At 40.6% G+C, this 20120-nt stretch overlaps 2 protein-coding genes across 2 annotated transcripts; both read right to left on the bottom strand.

Moving 5' to 3' along the window:
* Positions 1–1406: 1406 nt before the first annotated feature.
* On the bottom strand, positions 1407–7517 carry LOC142950686 (uncharacterized). Its single transcript, XM_076092246.1, has 11 exons — positions 7138–7517; positions 6582–6776; positions 6300–6484; positions 6094–6206; positions 5861–6000; positions 5427–5515; positions 4579–5104; positions 3014–4530; positions 2602–2680; positions 2371–2524; positions 1407–1660 (listed from the first exon to the last, which is right to left on the bottom strand). Exons 1-11 carry the CDS (start codon positions 7303–7305, stop codon positions 1551–1553), a joined length of 3276 nt encoding a protein of 1091 aa, XP_075948361.1. The 5' UTR covers positions 7306–7517; the 3' UTR covers positions 1407–1550.
* Positions 7518–8245: 728 nt separating this feature from the next.
* On the bottom strand, positions 8246–19085 carry txk (TXK tyrosine kinase). Its single transcript, XM_076092329.1, has 16 exons — positions 18645–19085; positions 16043–16091; positions 15437–15518; positions 15112–15237; positions 14971–15035; positions 13240–13299; positions 13029–13083; positions 12457–12536; positions 12229–12353; positions 12079–12153; positions 11297–11468; positions 10985–11201; positions 10607–10671; positions 10314–10432; positions 10013–10170; positions 8246–9701 (listed from the first exon to the last, which is right to left on the bottom strand). The coding sequence occupies exons 1-16, from the start codon at positions 18655–18657 to the stop codon at positions 9630–9632; spliced, it is 1533 nt and encodes a 510-aa protein (XP_075948444.1). The 5' UTR covers positions 18658–19085; the 3' UTR covers positions 8246–9629.
* Between the last annotated feature and the right edge of the window lie 1035 nt (positions 19086–20120).

The following is a 20120-nucleotide window of genomic DNA, read 5'->3' on the forward strand; positions in this document are numbered from 1 at the left end:
AAAAGCCCTTTGTTGATCATCTACAACTCATGTACTGTGTGCTCAGTATTAATATGCAATTTTCGTATGTTCCTTTGATGGCATGCTAACACATGGTTTTCTTCTAAATTGGTGAACTTTAATAATTAATGGTTTTAATATGTGTGTTTATAGGCTATACGGTGAAATTGTCTTTCCCTAAATTACATGAAGGGGATCAGGGGGCGACTCCTCTGGTTGTATAGAAGTCTATGAGAAGATGACTCTACTTCTCTCTTGATTTATTACCTCAGTATACATTGTAAACATGAGTTTATGGTCTCAATCTCCAGTTTCAAGTCTTCTTCAATACAGCATGATGTTCATTTAGTACATTATGGTCCATTTAGAGTCAAACAGACCATAAAGCAGGGGATGCTTTAGGGCGGGGCTACTGTGATTGACCAGAGACATATACGGCATCTCTACGTCACTCCTTAGTCCAAATATGGTTCACTGGTTGTAAAAAAAGTCAAGATAGCGATGGCCAAACACCAAACTTAAGGCTTCCAAACGTCAGTCTACAAACTAATGGGTGACACCACGATGACTACGTCCACTTCTTACAAACAGTCTATGGTGCATCTGTGTTTGAAAGTGCTCCAAAAATAAACTTGCCATGTCCGATTTTAATGTCTTATGTATCATTTTCCAACAGGTCGTCACCACAACCAAAAAGCCAGCTCCACCAAGGAAACCAGAAACCAAAAACACTGGAACACCAATCAGGCCACAGCCAGCTCCGGTAGGACCGATCACCGACAGCCTCCTGGCCAATGGCAGAGGACACGCGGCTGGTTCTCTACCAGGGTTTACCCGTTTCATCTCTCCGCCAATGGGAGGGCTGCCTCACAAAGGTTATGGTGTGACATCAGATAGCGACGAATCAGATAGCGACGAATCAGATGCAGCGCCGCTGAAAAGAGCTGGAAGGACCAACGAGAAGAGACGGCCAATAGATTCGCTTTCTTCAGAGGACTCGAGTGACGAGTCTTAAACTTTTAGGTTTTAAACAAAGAGGTTATTACTGTATATTCAGTTTTGTGAATAGTTTCTTTACAGCTTAGCACATCTGTTGGTTTGTTAATGGGTAAATATTTAGTAAGTTGTTGCTAGTAAATACTGTGTTCTAAAATATTAAGATTTCAAGCAAAGTTTACATGTATGTATGTTAGCTTACAGCTGTTAGCTTTGCTGTTCCCACCAACCAAAACAACCCATCTTTAAAAAGATTCTTTATTCTTATAATGTCTGTTAAACGCCTTTAAATGTACAAATACTGTGTGAATAATCTGTTAGCTGCTTTAAAAAGGTGTTTCGTAATAAAACAAACCTGAAAACTGTAAATGATAAAATGTATTTTATTCTTGTCTTTACACCATTATTTTCTTAACATTTGACAAATGAACAGGACCTGTAAGATTGCAGAAAGTTCCGAGCTTTACCTAAAATGGACCAGGGTACTTACTCATAGAAATGTTAAGGTTTCATTGCATTAAAATAAAGGGGTGCACGTCTGAACGGGGCCTTTGTTAAGGTGTTTGTGTGTCAGTACTGTTGTGTCCGTGCTGCTCTGGTTCTGATGGAGGAACTGGTTGTTTGTCTTTCCTCTGATCCTTGGAAGTGCCTTTGTTGTGTTTGCCTGAGAAAACAAAATATTGTTCGATGTAAAAATTGTGAGATAAAGTATGGACATTTTTTCCTGATGGTAAATATGGTTCATGATATCTCCAATGCATCTGAATGGACTTTCTGCTCGTCATTGTTTTGGAGCCAAAGTCCTGAAATGCTTGTTTTTTAATTGGCTTGGCAAACATTTGTTTGACTCAGTCAGCACTTGTCAAGATCTTAAAGAAACCTAAACTTTGAGGCATTTCACCATTCTTGTTTGTTGAAAGTGTGTTCAGTTCAAATGAACATGAGGAAAGGCTTTTGATTGATTGATCGGCTACTTAGACCAGACCAACATGGCGGCTCGTCTGGTAACTTTTTATTATACTACGAAAATAGTTCACTGAAATCTGTTTCTAAACACTACTGAGGTGAAAAATAAGCCATGTAGTTGTTGAAGAGTTGTTATTGGGATGAGTAATTCTTTCAATCTTAAAATAATTATGTACAGAGTCTTGTACCTTTGCCTTTTCCCAATCATCCTTCTTGCTCTGAATTCAATGTTTTATGCTAAAGATCAACATGGTAGTTGGTTGGCTTGGTTCCATTCTAAGAACTCTTCATGAGGATTTAAGGACTTTTGGAAAACATCAATGGAGAGAATTATGGGAAATTCGTTTCCGGAACCACAGGGTTCAAAAAGTGGGCGGTCACAGTTGAGCTCTGTGGTAATGTGTGTACCTTCTCTTCCTCTGACCTCCGGCAGCACTGAGCTCCTCAGATCTGGGAAATGGATGTCTGACTTCTTTTTGGTCGCTGAAATGCCTCCACTGTTGCCGAGGTTACATCGATCGGACAGGAAGGGGCGCTCGCTGGTCAGATTCTTCACTGACACCTGAAAGGAGAGATGGTGGTGACACATTCAAATTCAAAGGGATTCTGTTGTAAAGTAAGTGAAACACGCACTGTTACCTGTGCAGATAGAGATCCCGTAACGTGGCTTGACAGTCGACCATAAACGCCACCGTGATGCCTCGGATGGTCAACACACCTGTGACAAACACAAAGAAACACATTTGATCATACATTTGATTACCAATAAACAGTTGTAGTTAGGGCTCTCAAGCTTGAATGGAACCCAAAGGAAATATATTTGCGTGCGTGGTTTGATCCTAACATTTTGAACATTACTAAATGAATGAGATCAGAACAGCTGCACAGATTGTTGTATGCCAACTTTCAGAATTAAACTGCTTCTAGTAACTTCTACTTCAGCCTCTGAGTCAAAGTAAAATGACTAACAATACCACCAAGCAAATATTGGGCTTAAGCCAGAATTACCCTTTGGTGCGTTTGAATATTTGTACTTGTGTGTGAGAAGTACCTAAAGCTGTGGGTCCCCGAGTGGAAACCTGCCCCCAGGGAAAGGTGATCGCTGGCAGCCGGGCTGACGACACAGAAGGAGGGGATGAGGGGTGTGGAGGACGGAGGAGGAGGTGGAGGTGGTGGAGAGGAAGGATGTACACTGAAGTCAAACTCATCATCGTCTGCCGTGTCCCTGTTGTGAAAGACTGAGCTTGTTGTCGAAGCTTTGGGGTCTGGAGTTGCTGTAGAGGTGAATGAAGTCGAATCCCCGATTGTGGATATATTTGTTGTGTCGTCACTTCCTGGGTTGTCGCTTTTCTTTCTTGCATCTGTAGGAAATGTAGTTTTCTTTAGGGTCATTGTTGCGTTGGACTTTGTTGGCTTTTTAGGGTCTCCGATCAAAGATTTGAAGTGAGGGGGTTTAACGTCAGGTTCAGCTTTATTGCTGTTTCTCTTTTGCTCAATATTTGAGCTTCTAGAAACCTTTGAGGTTTGATTTACTAAAGACTTGGTTGTCACACTGATGGAACCAGGAAGCGCCAAGTCCTCCCTGTTCTCTTTGTCTGAGACTTTCAATGTTTTCAGAATAGCGGTCCCTCCTGACGCGTTGGTTTTAGGGATTTCATTCGGCATGGAGGTTGAGGTTGTTCTGAATTCTGAGGTGAAATCCTGATGGACACTGGACGGCTCCAAGAACTCAGGACTCCCTTTGTAATATCCACCTGAAGCATCAGATATCTCAGTGGGATTTGCAGCTGTTTTGGTTGCCGGGCTCATCTTCAAGCATCCGTGATATTCCTTGAGGTCCTTGTTTGAAGTATTACAACTATCCTGCTGAGTTTTGGTTGCGATAGACACTTCTGTAAGTTCCCTGTCTGGAAGGCCTCTCGAAGGTTTGTTGGGTACACATGCGGTGTCATTTGTGGGTTTAGTGTTTGGATATGAGCTAGTTTTGGACAACATTGCATTTGAGGTTCCTTTAGGTAGTGTTGTAGTGCTGTGGACAGGACTGGCCTCTATAACAACTGTGGAGGACTGCCTTGAAACATCTGAGGTTAGAGTCTTTGAAGGGCTGTTGGAAAAGGATGTGTTGTTTTGGGTAATTTTTGGGCCAAAGTTTGAGGTAGTCTTGGGTGGTCTGGGGTTTGAGGGAAAGACCTTTGGACATTCAGGTGGCCCTCTTTGTTTTGTCTCCATGTTAGAACGATGCTCCGAAGTCATAGTTATCTTGCATGGCTTAAGAACCGAAGGGATAGTTGGGGTAGCCACCTCAAAGTGGTCATTGCTCGACGGTTGAGACGCTTTAAATGTCAAGCTTGTCTCTACTTGATCACTGTTTGCTATTTTAGAAGTTACAGCTGAGGCACCTTCAAGGTATTCTGAAGTGGAAATTTTAGCCATTTTCTGTTCAGTGGTTGATGTCATGGAAGCTTTTGGAGATAAACTCCCATTTGCATGGTCAGTGGTTGAGCTTTTAGACAATTTGGGCACTTTTGAGGTTGAGTTGTTCTGGCTCTTCCCAAAGTCTTGACTTGGCTCAGATTTTGATGATGTCCTGATCCCCATCACATTTCTCTCAGTCACACTTGACACAATGTAGTCTGAGTAACTAAAATGCAAGCTACTAGAATCTCTGTCTTTTGTATCCATAGTTTTCACATGGTCTTGCCTTGGCTCTGGAGAAGCAACTTTCACATGTTTAGGTTCAGCTGCCACAGTGTCACTGTCTTTCAGATCTGTTGCAGTCTTGGCAACCTCCAATGAATCAGAATTAAGGGTTTTTGTTGTGGCTTTTCCTGCTTTGCCTCTCATGGCCACAGTTGTCTTTGCTGCATTATTGATCATCTTTACACCTGATGTTTTGGTTTGTTTGGTGGACATCAAAGGTTCCGAGGTGTTCCGAATAGTTTTAGAAAGCTTCAAAGGTTGCTTTCCTATTGTTTCCTTGTTGACTTTATCATGTACACCTTCAGGTTGCTTCTTTTCTTTGCTTTGTCGGTTCTTGTCATCCCCTTCGTTCCTTTCTCGTCTTGGAGTTTTAGATATTTTGGGGAAGGTAGAGTTTTCTCTGTGGTCTTTTTGGATCTTGGCATTCAGCTCATCCAAAAATCTGTATAGATACAAGGAAAGATGAACAAGGTCAGTTACTCAAATTTGGAGGCAACTCAACAATCAAAATGTTGGTGGTTTGACTCCTGGTATCACTACTGATCTGTCTAACACAGATTTAAAGGTGTGCCAGCTACTCCAAGAAATTCCCTCCAAACGCATTCACAAGAATGGAACGGACAAACTTACCTTCGGTAACCACTGTCGCCGGCACAAAGGCATAACAGTCAAATTAAATAATATTTTAGATACAATAAGCTCTGGTGGATGCATTAGTAGTATCTTTGTAAAAGTAAACCAAACGTGTTAAACTACAAAGATACCTGATGTGGAAAGAGTCTTGTGTGAACAGAGGATGTTCTTGCAGTTCTGAACACTGAGCTCGTCTTTCTGGATCCATCTGGAGACAACTCTGCAAGAGAGAACACAAAAGTATTACTGATTTTGATATATGTTGTACTTAAGATCTGAAAGTGACTGAAAAATACCAAACAGATTCATAGCTGGCGCCACAATTCAGTTCAAATGAAAAAAACTACTGATACAGATAGCAGCAGTATGAAGTGAGTACCAAAGAATTTTGGTGCCGGTATGAAAGCTGCAAGACCTCTAATAGCTGCTCGACGTTGCAAAGATTCCTAAAAGCTTTCGATTTAAAACCCACACATCGGCACAATTTTTAGTTGACTGAAATGTGCTTTTGTTGATTGTGTAGTTATTTTGAATTGTGATATCTAAGTCAAAGTGTAAACTGTACCAGAGCCAGGTCCTGGGCGGCGGGTGCAATTGTAGGGAAGCGCTGCTCCAGTCGGACTCTGGCAGAATATTCAGGCAGTGTGACTCCGGAAAAGACGGGATTCCTGCAGAACAACTCCTGGTGATGAGCTGTCAGGTTACCTAGGAGAACCCCAAAAGAGTACAATTGTGTTGGGACAGTTAAAAGAGGAGATTTTGCGTATTTAAAAAATAAAATCTAAATTGTGTGCTTACCGAAGCACCGGACGATGTGGTAAATTTGGTCGAGGTCGGAGTCTCCGGGAAACAGGGGCTGACCCGTTAACATCTCTAATAACAGACAACCAACAGCCCACACGTCTACCGGTCTACACACACACACACACACACACAACTGTTAACATCTGTATCAACAGACAACATACACTAACGCATCCTCAGTTGCACACACTGACACCTACTTGCCATACTTGGTGTCTCCCACCAGGAGTTCAGGTGCTCTGTACCAGCGAGTGGCCACATAGTCCGTATAGACGCCCCCCTCAGCGGGCGCTGCCATGGTCCGGGCAAAGCCAAAGTCGCACATCTTAACCACGCCCCCCTGAGAGATGAGTATGTTCTCCGGTTTGATGTCACGGTGGATGATCTAGGAAGGAAACGGATGATAAAAACTACGGGACAATGTGGTTATCCTTCCTTTGGCAGCCGCATTGAGAAGACTCTCTGACGGAGTTCGTCCTCACGTTCTGCTGGTGGCAGAAGGCCGCGGCCCTCAGGATCTGGTAGAGGTACCGCCGGCTGGTGTTCAGGTCCAGTCCGCTCGGGTTCTGCTCCAGATCGTCCAGAAGGGTTCGCTCCACGAATTCGAACACAAGGTACCAGCGGCGGCGGCGCTTCCAAACTTCCAGAAGGTTCACCAGGTTGTCGTGACGCAGTTGCTTGATGGTTAAAAGGATGAGAATGAAGAAATTAGCTTTTTATTAAAGTATAGGGCTGGAATATATGGAGAAAATCAAATATCACAGAACTTTTGATCAAATACCTCGTATTGGTGCGTTCACAGAATATTTACACAATCATATTTTTGATAAATAATCACCGGTGATGTTTGTAAAATGATTAACATGGTCCAAAGGAGCCTACATTTACAAACATGCCAATGGAAAGCTTGTTTTTGACTGTGAATCTTCTAGAATTAAGTGTCATGACCGACTGGCTGCCTTTGTGTTTTGCTTCGCTCGGGTTTTAGTCTCATGCAGACTCATTGATGGAGCGCCTGACGGATGGATTGACAGTCACCCTCAGCAGCTTGATCTCCCTCAGGGCGATCTTCTTCACCGTCTTGTCGTCGTCCGAGTCCACGAACTTCTTGATGGCGACGAGGCGGCCGGATTCTCGGTGACGGCACTTCAGCACGGTGCCGTAGCTTCCCTCGCCGACCAGACCCAGAGACTCGTAACGCTCCATCAAACACTACGGGAACCAAAACACATCGAGACATCTCTCAACAATACATTTGACTCATCTATTACTGCTGTAAATAGTTCAGAATCTACTGTGAACACTTGATCTGACAATCAGCCAAACAAACAGCTTCAAGAACTGAATTTAGAAAGAGGCAAAAACAATTAGAAGACAATAAGAAGGAAAAGTAACAAAGATGAGTTGTATGAAATTAGAAAACATGAAAGAAAAAACTAAATAAAGACAATTACACAAAGTTATAAAAAAGCACAATGAACTAAAAGTAAAGGAAAATATGCAAACAGTGTGTAAGAGATCATTATATTATATAATCATGTATAATATATTAATCTATTAGAATTCCACTAGTGAGGAAATATTCAGATTTTTTTACTTTGGTAAAATAATACATTATAAATAGAAGTCCTGCATTCAAAATGTTATCGACAAAATGTACTTTTATAAGTAAATCTACTAGAACTGTAAGAGTACTAGTAGTAATAATACTTATCAATAACTTATTTTGGTCCCGATTAACAATTTTACAAAAGGAATGCACACAATAAAGAATGAACAACAAGGCATTCAATTAAATAGGAAACACAAAATAATCAAACAAATGTCACGACAAAGACATGAGTTATATTATAAATACTTTAGAATCTATTTGGATAATTGATCAAGTCATGTTTCATGTTAAACCATCAATAGTCATCACTATTAAATACAAACCTGATTATTATTTGATGAGGTGAGATATAGTTTCTGAACATAGTTGTGCATTAAGTCGCCTTATTTTCATGTATTAAATCAGAGTTATGGCTTCATGTAATATATATTTAATCAGCTTACAATTAATAGATCTATAGACTGTTTCTCTTCTGCCCACAATAAAAACCGAACCGTCAGTTTTAATACTTTTACATCATTTTTATTATTATACTTTTACTGAAGGAACATTTTAAAAGCAGGACTTTTACTGAAGTAAAGGATCTGAATACTTCCTCCACCACTGAGCTTATTTCATACAATACTAACCATTATTAATATATTAACTATAAGCAGTAAACGACACACACACACACACGCACACACGCACACACACACACACACTCACGTGCAGGTGAATTCTGTTATCGGTTAAATCGCGTAAACTTCCGTTATCAACACTGGAGAAACGTTTTGTTTGTGAACGTGTGTGTGTCGTCTCACAGTCACCGGAGACCCGACAACTCGACCCTCCGTGTGTGCGTGTGTGTGTGTGTGTGCGTGCGTGCGTGTGTCACGCATCACGTTGCCCTGGTGACGGACCGTGACGTCACCGCGTAGAAGAATACTAAACCCAAACCTGTGACGTTGTTTTTAATGAAACATGTCGATGTTATTTTGAGTCTCTTTGAATAAAGAAATATAGCAGAACATGTAAATAAGTGAAGTACAAGTACATGAAAACATCAGTACATCAGAGAGCTCTCTGTTGGATGTCGTCACGTGATAATAAACCAGAATGTTTCAAATAGATCCTCAAAAACCAACGAGGAATAATGAGCACCAGGTGACGTCATCATCGTTGGTTCTGCAGAGCTTGTTAAAGACAGAAGTTCTCTAGCGCCCCCTGCTGACAGAATCACTACTGCTGTTTGTCTTACAGGACGAGTCTCTACTTTAGGATACTGATGAAGTCTAAACACAGTCCTGCACTGCATCCCTTCATGAATGATGTGATGTTCAGATTTTGGTAAAAATGTTTAATCTTATATGATTAACTTATTAAATCCACAGTGACATTAAAGCTTGTTTTCATTATTAAGGACATTTATGCAAGTATACAAACATTTAGAACAGACATTTATTTAATAGAAATGTAAAATAAACCATTTTCTTAACATATTGTAGACTATAGGTGCTTTTTATCCCCTAATGGGAGAACGCAGTAAAAGTACTCACACTTTACTTTAAAACAAGTACCATCGTACAACTAATAGTATCAATTGTCTATTATTGTGTTTGAATGAGAGCTTCAACTGTGCAATATTAAGACAAAGCTACAATTTATATTGTGTGTTTGTATGAAGGTTAAAAAAGCATCTGTGAAAAAGTTATCTGCAAAGACTTAAATGAAAAATATAGATATTTACAATGACATCATAGCGTCGGTGTGCATTCATGAGAACAGTAAAATAATAATAAACAGTAAAATAATAAACAGTAAAATAATAATAAACAGTAAAATAATAATAAACAGTAAAATAATAAACAGTAAAATAATAATAAACAGTAAAATAATAAACAGTAAAATAATAAACAGTAAAATACGTGTTTGTGTGTTAATCCGGATTTTCTGCCAGTTTTCTGATTTCCTCCAGTAGCTCTGAGAAAGATGGCCGACCCTGAGGCTTCTACACCACCACCGAAGAAGAAGGAGGAGAAGAACAAGAAGAAGGAGAAAAAGAAGGAGAAAGAGAAGAAGATATTGTGATTCAGAGGTTAACAAAAAGTGTGATTATCTAAACAAAAACAAAACGTTCTGTATTTGTGTCTGAAAGTGATGAGAAATTATTGTCAAAGTACAAAACTTGTTTCAGGAAGATTACTTTCTGTTACATCCCTGATATCATATTACTGTAACATGAGTGAATGAGTGAGTGAGTGAGTGAGTGAGTGAGTGAGTGCTTGAGTGAGTGAGTGCTTGAGAGTACTCGGCGAGTACCTCGTGCCAGCAGCGGTACATGATGGTGAAGAGCGGCGGTGAGGCTCGCTGCGGTCGGTACAGACGGACTCCTCTGGTGATCTCGTTCACCACGTCCAGGTTGGAGCGGTTTTCAAACGGAGTCCGACCCTCCGAGTAGATCTCCCACATCACCACACCTGCACACACCACCAGCAGGTACATGAACCTAATACTACCAACCTACTAATACTACCACTACTGCTGTTAGTATTCCTGCCTCCAGCGAACACCGTGAAGACCTGCATTTGCCTGTTTAAGGGTCTATAAAGTGGTTCCTCACCGAAGGACCAGACGTCAGACTTGCTGCTGTATTTACTGAAGTGGAGAACCTCCGGAGGAGACCACTTCACGGGGAACTTGGCCCCACTTGAACTGGTGTACTGGTTGTCTAGAACGTACCTGCAAACAAGAGCACAGAGTCAGAACCCTTCTACTGCCGGAGCACACCTGAAACACAACACATCGGTTAACACTCGGGGGAAACAGCTAGCACGGATCTGTCAAAGGCTGTCTTATCTTAACCAAAACATGAACATTAGGAATTTCAAACTTGGAATAACGAGGCAGCCATACCTGGTCATCCCAAAGTCGCAGACCTTCACAACATTGAGGTCATTGACCAGACAGTTCCTGGCTGCCTGGAGGAGAGAAACAACCAGAAACCTCAGATATGCAACTCAGCATTGTGACCACTAGGTGGCGGGAGAGGAGAAGCCACACGTTCATCTAAATATTCACTTTTAAATGGTAAATATTGTACTTTACACTGTACTACATCTCAGAGGTACATATTGTACTTTACACTGTACTACATCTCAGAGGTACATATTGTACTTTACACTGTACTACATCTCAGAGGTACATATTGTTCTCATAGGACAGCGACGTACATACTTCAGTGTTTTTGTGGTATTAGTACCATCTGAATACTTCTTCCACCCACTGTCTCACCAGATCTCTGTGGATGAAGCTCTGAGCCTCCAGGTACTCCATGCCCTCACACACGTCCTGGCACATGGACAGAAGCCACGCCTCCTTCAGGGCGCGGCTCTTCTGCCGCAGGAAGTTCAGCAGGCAGCCGTTCTCCATGAACTCGGCCACGATGAGCAGCGGACGCTGCTGCAGGCAAACACCGTACAGCTGCACCAGTTTAGGGTGGCACAGCCTCCTGGGAGACACAACACACAGTTCCACTTAAACTGTCTCTCCTGTTCCTCCCTCCTCTCCTCCCTCCTCCTCCTCTCCTCTCTCCTCCCTCCTTACATCATGACTTTAGCCTCCTCAATGAAGTCCTCCTCGTACATGGCTCCCTCTCTGATGGCCTTGATGGCCACTCGTTGCTGAGCCCTCCACTTGCCGAGCCTCACCACGCCAAACTGACCGCTGCCCAGCTCCTTCATGAACATCAACTCACTGGGGTTGATCTCCCACTTCTCTGGAGGGAGGAAGGAAGGAGGGAGGAAGGAAGGAAGGAGGAAGGAGGGAGGAAGGAAGGAAGCAAGGAAGGAAGGAGGGAGGAGAAGGAATGAAGGAGGGAGAAGAAGGAAGGAAGGAAGGAAGGAAGGAAGGAAGGAGGGAGGAGAAGGAAGGAAGGGAGGAAGGAAGGAAGGAGGAGAAGGAAGGAAGGAGGGAGGAAAAGGAAAAGAAGGAGTAAAAGGAGGAAGGAGGAGGAGGAGAAAGAGAGGAAGAAGAAGGAGGAAAAGAAGAAGAAGAAGGAGGGAGGAGAAGGAAGGAAGGAAGGAAGGAGGGAGGAAAAGGAGGAAGGAGGAGAAGGAGAAAGAGAAGGAGGAGGAGAAAGAGAGGAAGGAAAAGAAGAAGAAGGAGGAAAAGAAGAAGGTGAAGGAGCAAAAGGAGGGCAATGAGGAAAGGAAAAGGAGGAAAAGGAGAAGAAGAAGAAGGAGGAGGAGAAAGAAAAGGAGGCAAGTTGTTGACAAATAAATACATTACAATGTGTTACAAACCCTTTATTACATGTTTACATAGTGTCTATGAGCGCTATAATAAGGAGCTTAATCACAATGAAATGTGAGTATTCATGTGTTCACCTGAGCTGAATCCTGCGGTGGCGGGGATACACCTTCCCATTGGACCCACTGCATACCGCAACCGGGTCACCAGACCTGCACACAGGTAGTGAACCATCAGCCGAAGCTTTATACGCATCGCTGGACCGTAGCATCAGAGAGGACATGAACCTGCTGCGTTGTGCTCGTGGTAGTGTATGACTTCAGGTATGGAGGTAAAGGTGTGTTTTTCAGCCAGGAAGAACTGTCCTGCGCCACTTATTTTGATCTGGTAGTGCCGAATATCCCCGACAGCACTGCACACACAACAGACACAGACGAGTTGAGTTTAAGGTAAAGATTAACTGTATAAATGTGTGTTTCTGCCGTGTGTTTTTAACAGTACATGCTGTGAATCACCTGGATGTTTTGGTATAGACAGAGACGGTGTAGACTCCCTTCTGACTGGACTCCCGCACCACGAACCCCCCCTCTCTGTCCTGGAAGACAAACAGAAATACATTAACTAACTAACTAAGTAACTCAGTTACTTTCATCATCCGTTAATCTGTCGGTCATGGTCTGTAATATGTCAGAGACAGGCTGAAGGTGATGTCTTTATATTGCTGGTTTTGTTCGACTAATCGTCCCAAACTACAAGATATTCACTTTACAATAACATGACACATAAAAGCAGTGAATCAACACATTTCAGAAGCTGGAACTATGAATATTTCGGCATTTTCGCTGGAAAATTAATCAAACGATTATCGTGATAGTTGCTGATTATTTTTCTGACAATCGAATAATTGTTTCAGCAGTGAGATTCTGTCAGATACGTACGACCCGGAATATATACACAGGCAAATACTGAACCAGGTACACAGACAGGTAGACCAGGCTGTCTGGCTAATCAACAGGTAGATGGACAGACAGGTGGACAGACAGACAGACAGGTAGATGGACAGGTGGACAGACAGACAGGTAGACACCTCCTGTCTCAGCAGCTGCTCAGCTTCTGTCCTGGTGATGTTCTTGCAGTACCACCTGCAGGAAGGAAACACAAACACAATCCAGAGGTTAATGTTGCCTTTTGATCAATAAAAAATACATTTTTAACAATGTCAATGTTAAAAAAACAACAACAACCTTTTGTTTAACAAACAAATATGAAACAAATATGAACAGTATAATAAAACTCACGAGTTAGCCTCGATTCTGTTTTTCTCCGTCACGTAGTTGCTCGGGATGAAGCCTTTATTCCTGATAGAAACAACAACATGAACATCCTAGCATCAGGATGCTAACACGCTAATGTTTAATGTTCACCATCTTAGCTTAGCGTGTTAGCATGCTAACACTTGCTCATCAGCTGAGGCTGCTGGGACTGTTGTTATATCTGCAGTCAGCACTTTTACATTTCATCCTCTGGGGAGCATGAACGTCTGATCCACATTTCATCACAATGCATCTAATAGCTGTTGTAGTTATATATAAAGTATTTGTGTTGTGTTGTAGTTATATATGAAGTATTTGTGTTGTGTTGTAGTTATATATAAAGTATTTGTGTTGTGTTGTAGTTATATATAAAGTATTTGTGTTGTGTTGTAGTTATATATAAAGTATTTGTGTTGTGTTGTAGTTATATATAAAGTATTTGTGTTGTGTTGTAGTTATATATAAAGTATTTGTGTTGTGTTGTAGTTATATATAAAGTATTTGTGTTGTGTTGTAGTTATATATAAAGTATTTGTGTTGTGTTGTAGTTATATATAAAGTATTTGTGTTGTGTTGTAGTTATATATAAAGTATTTGTGTTGTAGTTATATATGAAGTATTTGTGTTGTAGTTATATATAACGTATTTGTGTTGTGTTGTAGTTATATATAAAGTATTTGTGTTGTGTTGTAGTTATATATAAAGTATTTGTGTTGTGTTGTAGTTATATATAAAGTATTTGTGTTGTGTTGTAGTTATATATAAAGTATTTGTGTTGTGTTGTAGTTATATATGAAGTATTTGTGTTGTGTTGTAGTTATATATAAAGTATTTGTGTTGTGTTGTAGTTATATATAAAGTATTTGTGTTGTGTTGTAGTTATATATAAAGTATTTGTGTTGTGTTGTAGTTATATATAAAGTATTTGTGTTGTGTTGTTGTTATATATAAAGTATTTGTGTTGTGTTGTAGTTATATATAAAGTATTTGTGTTGTGTTGTAGTTATATATAAAGTATTTGTGTTGTGTTGTAGTTATATATAAAGTATTTGTGTTGTGTTGTAGTTATATATAAAGTATTTGTGTTGTGTTGTAGTTATATATAAAGTATTTGTGTTGTGTTGTTGTTATATATAAAGTATTTGTGTTGTGTTGTAGTTATATATAAAGTATTTGTGGTGTTGTAGTTATATATAAAGTATTTGTGTTGTTGTAGTTATATATGAAGTATTTGTGGTGTTGTAGTTATATATAAAGTATTTGTGGTGTTGTAGTTATATATGAAGTATTTGTGTTGTTGTAGTTATATATGAAGTATTTGTGTTGTTGTAGTTATATATGAAGTATTTGTGTTGTTGTAGTTATATATAAAGTATTTGTGGTGTTGTAGTTATATATGAAGTATTTGTGTTGTTGTAGTTATATATGAAGTATTTGTGTTGTTGTAGTTATATATGAAGTATTTGTGTTGTTGTAGTTATATATGAAGTATTTGTGTTGTTGTAGTTATATATAAAGTATTTGTGTTGTTGTAATTATATATAAAGTATTTGTGTTGTTGTAGTTATATATAAAGTATTTGTGGTGTATATATAAAGTATTTGTGTTGTTGTAGTTATATATAAAGTATTTGTGTTGTTGTAGTTATATATAAAGTATTTGTGTTGTTGTAGTTATATATAAAGTATTTGTGTTGTATTGATCGGGCTCAGTTACCCGTGTTTGTCCTGCGCTCTCCACCACAGCTGGTCCTGTTTGTGGAGGATGACGTACTCTTCTCCCTGTGGACGCAACACACCGCATCATCACACGTCTCCTGCCTGGTGTGTGTGTGTGTGTGTGTGTGTGTGTGTGTACCTGTTTGAGTGTGAGGTCACTGTCCTCCTTGGCGGTGAAGTCATACATGGCGACGACATTCAGCAACCCCTGATCTTCCCCATCGTCGGGAGGCGGGAGAGGGAGCTTCTTCCTCGACCTGTCGACCTGAGAGACACGGAAAGGAGAAACATTAACGGATAAAACCATCACACACACACACACACACACACACACACACACACACACACACACACACACACACACACACACACACACACACACACACACACACACACACACACACACACACACACACACACACACACACACACACACACACACACACACACACACACACTCTTACCCGGCAGGCGTGCCCTGGGTATCGTCTGCTCTGGAAACATGAAGAGGTGCTTCCCTCCAGCTCCATGCGGGTGCTGATCTCCCTGGAATCAACCAATTAAAATATACATTTTTATGTGTATTTCAGTTTTTCTACCTGCAGCTGTTTAGAAGACTCAACATCCAGCGAGAACATGTTTAGTTTACATCTGGAAACTGCATCAAATGTTTGGGTTTACGAGAACAAAACAGCCACACGAGACTCTCAGACTTTAACAAGACCTCCTGTTCATCTATTGGACGTTACATCAAGTGTGTGGCTGAGGTCGGGTTCAGTGTGTTTTGAGTCAGACGTTGGTTCTGAGTGAATTAAAATGTTTATATCTAGTTAATAGAAAACAGAACCGATGCACCTGAAGACGAGATGCAATCAAAGAGACATTGAGAGGCTGAGATATCGGACTGATATCAACATTTTGAATATAAACTGTCAGACTGAATATTAAAGAGACGAGAAACACAAAATACAAACTGAATCCGGAATAAAAAAACACCCTAAGATCGGACTAGAGTGGCCGAGTGAAAGTGAAACAGGTTGATGAAGGTAGCTGCTGGTGCGTTGATGTACCTGCTCTGTACGGTGCAGCAGCAGCAGAAGATGGAGTGGATCGAGTGATCTGCAGCAAACGGGAGGAAAATATCATTTTACTGACAAAAAAACACAAAACAGAATAGCATGAGCTGCACATTATCATAGAAAATGCATTTTATTGTTATTCTGAAAGGTCAAATATAAAAAGCTCATGAGAGGAACTTAACTCACTGAGAGGAGGTAGAGGCTCAACAGAGATGTACTCAAGTAAAGTCTTCAGGTTTTACTCAAATCAAAGTATTATATCTTTAATTTATGATTGTATGTGGATCATTAAAGCATCATCACTAATACATAAATAATAATATTTAAATCAATAGCTCCAGTGTTACATCTCACATTCTTAGAACAATGCACGCGAGACAATAAAATGATCAAATTTCATATAATACAAATGAATCTATGTATAATATGGAGCTATAATATAAGTATATATAAACGTTCATACAATAACAATCAAACAGAATTAAGTTTGACAACTGAAGCACAGTCATTGAATAAAACAATGAGCGTATAAACGGTTCTGGTTGAACTCGTTGTGGTTTTGAGTAGGAGGTCTTTGGCAGGAAGTAGAGTTTCCTTCTCTACAGAACTAACACACTCCTCTTTCTCTGTCAGTGTTGCTGTGGGCGAGTGTGTGTGTGTGTGTGTGTGTGCGTGCGTGCGTGTGTGTGTGTGAGAGAGAGAGTGTGTGTGTGTGTGCGTGCGTGCGTCACTTTCTCAGTGTGTGTTTCACGTCTTCCTGTTTCAGCTTAAATGATTTGAACTTTGTTGAGGACAAAACACACAACAGACCGATGGTTGTCATGTGATTAACCGCCAAAATAAAAGCCCCCAGAGGTCCATGTGTCCGGATCAGGAGAGACGAAGTCCTCTGGTGATTTGTGGTGAACCAACATCTCATTAACGGCTCACCAGAGGTTCAGGACCGAACACTTAATATGTTGGCTGTTATAAGATAGATAGATGGATAGATGAGAGATAGATACTTTATTAATCCCGCAAGGAGAAATCTTAATTAATTTATATAATCAGGTTTTTGGAGGTTAAACAGCAGAAAATGCTGCTCAGACATTAATGCATCAGATGCTTAAAGTACACAGTACTTGTACTTTAACGTAGGAAGTACTTGTACTTTAACCCATGTTTCTGACCGTAGACATCGAATCTTCTACAGTTCAGTGAACATCCACATGTCCAGACCTCTCAATCACACCCTTCAAGGAGTGAAGTAGTCTGAGCTGAGGCCAGATGCATGAGGTCAGATTTGTTTTCATTTTGGCAAATTAGCACAAATATTCGTATGCAGAATTAGATATTAGCAGCTCCTGTTTGCAATAAACCCTTTGACGTCTAGAGAATTATCACTAAGTCCTGCAGACATCAGATATAATGATGTCACCGAGAAGTGTGAGTCACACTGAATCTAAAAATGTGTGTATCATGTGTGTGTGTTCAGATTTGTGTGGGTTTTGAGTCTCACAGTTTGAATAATCAAACTCAAACTGGACTTCCTGAAACATATTTCATTTAAAAGCAGTTTGGCTCTATGGATGGCGATATCTCAGGAAATATGGGAGGGATTGGATTGAAATTTGGTGCAGATATTCATGTTCCCTTCAGGATGAACCCTGCCGACTTTGGTGATTCTACGACTTGTCCTCTAGCGCCACCGGCAGGTTAAAATGTGTCCAATACTTTGGTTTATGACCAAATACCCGATGACATTCCCATCAGCCTCAGCTTGTGTTTAGCATGCAGAGTATGCAAATATTAGCATGCTAACAGGCGCGCTTAGCATTACCATGTTGCCACTGTAGCGTTAGCATTTAGCTCAGTGCTTCAATACAACCTCACAGAGCTGCTGGTGTGGCGTTCAAAGACTTATTTTAAAGAGAAATAGATGCTTCCATTGTAGTGATGAAAACACGAGACACAAACATGAACCAGCTTTCTCTGACCATTGAGACAAACAACTGAAACTTCACTTTAGCAGCAAAATGTTTCCACGTACTGAACACATCAGAGGTGTTACATTGCAGACAGGTTAAGCTTTCAGTCTCCGTTTCCAGCTCTGAACACGCTCAACGCTAAAATCATATTAAAAGAGTAGAAAGAACCAAAACAAAGTCTGTGTTGTTGGAATGAGGACTCGAACCAAACCGTCTCTTTTAAATCTAAAGTTCGTAAATCTGAACATCAGAAATGTTTGGCGACAGTTTTGTTTTTAGAACGTCGATGTTTCTGAGGATCCGTTTCTCCTTGAGAAGACTTTAGTTCGTCTCTTTGCTCATTTCGTCACTAACTCAACGTGCATGTTTGGTGGTTTATTCCTACTTTGCTCACCGTTAGAGCCCAAACGTCACGTTTCTTCTGAAACCTTTAAGTCACGCGTTCTACTCAACACGTCGCCTCTCTCGGGTAGATTTGTTGAATCTAATTTTGTCGTTTAGTTCGTTTGCTGCATCCTGCGGCTGTTTTGAAAGTTTCTTCTCGGACTTAAAAGTCTGTTTGTTGAAGTCTCTACAATAACTTTATTGTGACGCGTTTAATCTGCAGATGCTGTAAAGGTGCTTACTTGAGTGAATCATGATCGCCTTGTTGTTCTTCTTCAGCTCCTCTTCATGTTCTTCTATCTCTCCTTCAGCTCCAGCTTTTCCTCCTTCAAGGTTGAGATCTCTTTGATCAGAAGCATCGACGGCGCTGATGTGAAGCCACTAAGTTAAGAAACCTTTTAAAGCTGAGCGACAGAGACACAAAGAGAGAGAGAGAGAGAGAGAGAGAGAGAGAGGTGGGTGGAGGAAGTAGAGAAGTTGAAGAAGAGAAGACGAAAGAAGACATGAGGAGAAACAAGAAATCACTCCATCTCCGTCTCTGTCCGCCTCAGCGATAAATTTTGATTTAAAAGCAAATCTTCTATACGTGTGGTGTTTACAGACAGAGAGAGAGAGAGAGAGATAAAGAGGTAGAGAGGAAGTGAAAGGATGACGTGAATGAAACCACAAAGCATCCGTCTCTCTGATTAACTCCAGGAAGAAAACACCCACACACACACACACACACACACACACACACACACACACACACACACACACACACATTAACTCTGCTGTTCAGTAACCGATTACCAGATCTCAGATGTCTGAGCGTCCATGAACGCATCAAGAGGCAACGAATCGAAACAAATGTGACTTTTACTATAACTGCAACTATGCTGCTTATAATAATAATAATAATAATAATAATAACAGTGATGTGAGTTTCACGTCTCTGCAATTTGTACTGCTATACTTGTGAGGACCTCCGTCTAGATAAGATAACGCGTTTCCAAACTTCAACTTTCACCTTTTAGAATAAACTTTCTTCACTTCACAACAACTTGTGTAAATGTCAACACTTTCCAAAAACATCCTCTCGTTTGAAAGCTGTCCTCAATTTCCAAGTGTCCCAAAAAATGTCCAAAATGTTTACACTGTTGTCAAACTCTTCCCAGTTTACAAAAAAGTACCTCAATTTACAAAACATCCTTGATTTCCAAGTGTCCCAAAACATTTCTTTAACTATCGCCACTCTCCAAAAACGTCCTTAAAATGTCCTTAACTTCCAACTGTTCCCCAAAACATCCTCCGTCTTTCCAAGATGTCCACACCACAAATGTCCCCTTTTTAAAAAACGTCCCCCAATTCACAAAAAAAGGGAAATTCCTCTTTTGCATCTTTTACATCACTTTACAAAAATGTCCTTGTTTGCGAAAACTTCAAAGACATTACAAAACTGTCTTCACTTTTCAAAAATATTCTAAATTGCAGAAGATATTTAATATGTTTGCACTCCGCTTTCTGTCTGACTCTAGAAGTCAGATGATCTCACTGACCTCTTCCTCTCTGACACACACACACACACACACACACACACACACACACACACACACACACACACACACACACACACACACACACACACACACACACACACACACACACACACACACACACACACACACACACACACACACACACACACACACACACACACACACACTTCCTCGTACTCT

Source organism: Anarhichas minor, unplaced genomic scaffold (assembly GCF_050575085.1).
Source record: "Anarhichas minor isolate MPS153535 unplaced genomic scaffold, ASM5057508v1 ptg000016l, whole genome shotgun sequence".
In the NCBI taxonomy this organism is placed as follows: domain Eukaryota; kingdom Metazoa; phylum Chordata; class Actinopteri; order Perciformes; family Anarhichadidae; genus Anarhichas; species Anarhichas minor.

Coding starts and splice junctions, on each gene's coding strand:
- txk (XM_076092329.1), bottom strand. Junction 11,202..11,296: donor GAGGAGGCTAAAGTCATGAT/GTAAGGAGGGAG, acceptor TGTGTCTCCCAG/GAGGCTGTGCCACCCTAAAC. Junction 10,433..10,606: donor TGCGACTTTGGGATGACCAG/GTATGGCTGCCT, acceptor TCTTGTTTGCAG/GTACGTTCTAGACAACCAGT.
- LOC142950686 (XM_076092246.1), bottom strand. CDS start 7,305: ATGGAGCGTTACGAGTCTCTGGGTCTGGTCGGCGAGGGAAGCTACGGC. Junction 2,681..3,013: donor TCGGGGACCCACAGCTTTAG/GTACTTCTCACA, acceptor TGTTTGTCACAG/GTGTGTTGACCATCCGAGGC. Junction 2,525..2,601: donor CGGGATCTCTATCTGCACAG/GTAACAGTGCGT, acceptor CTCTCCTTTCAG/GTGTCAGTGAAGAATCTGAC.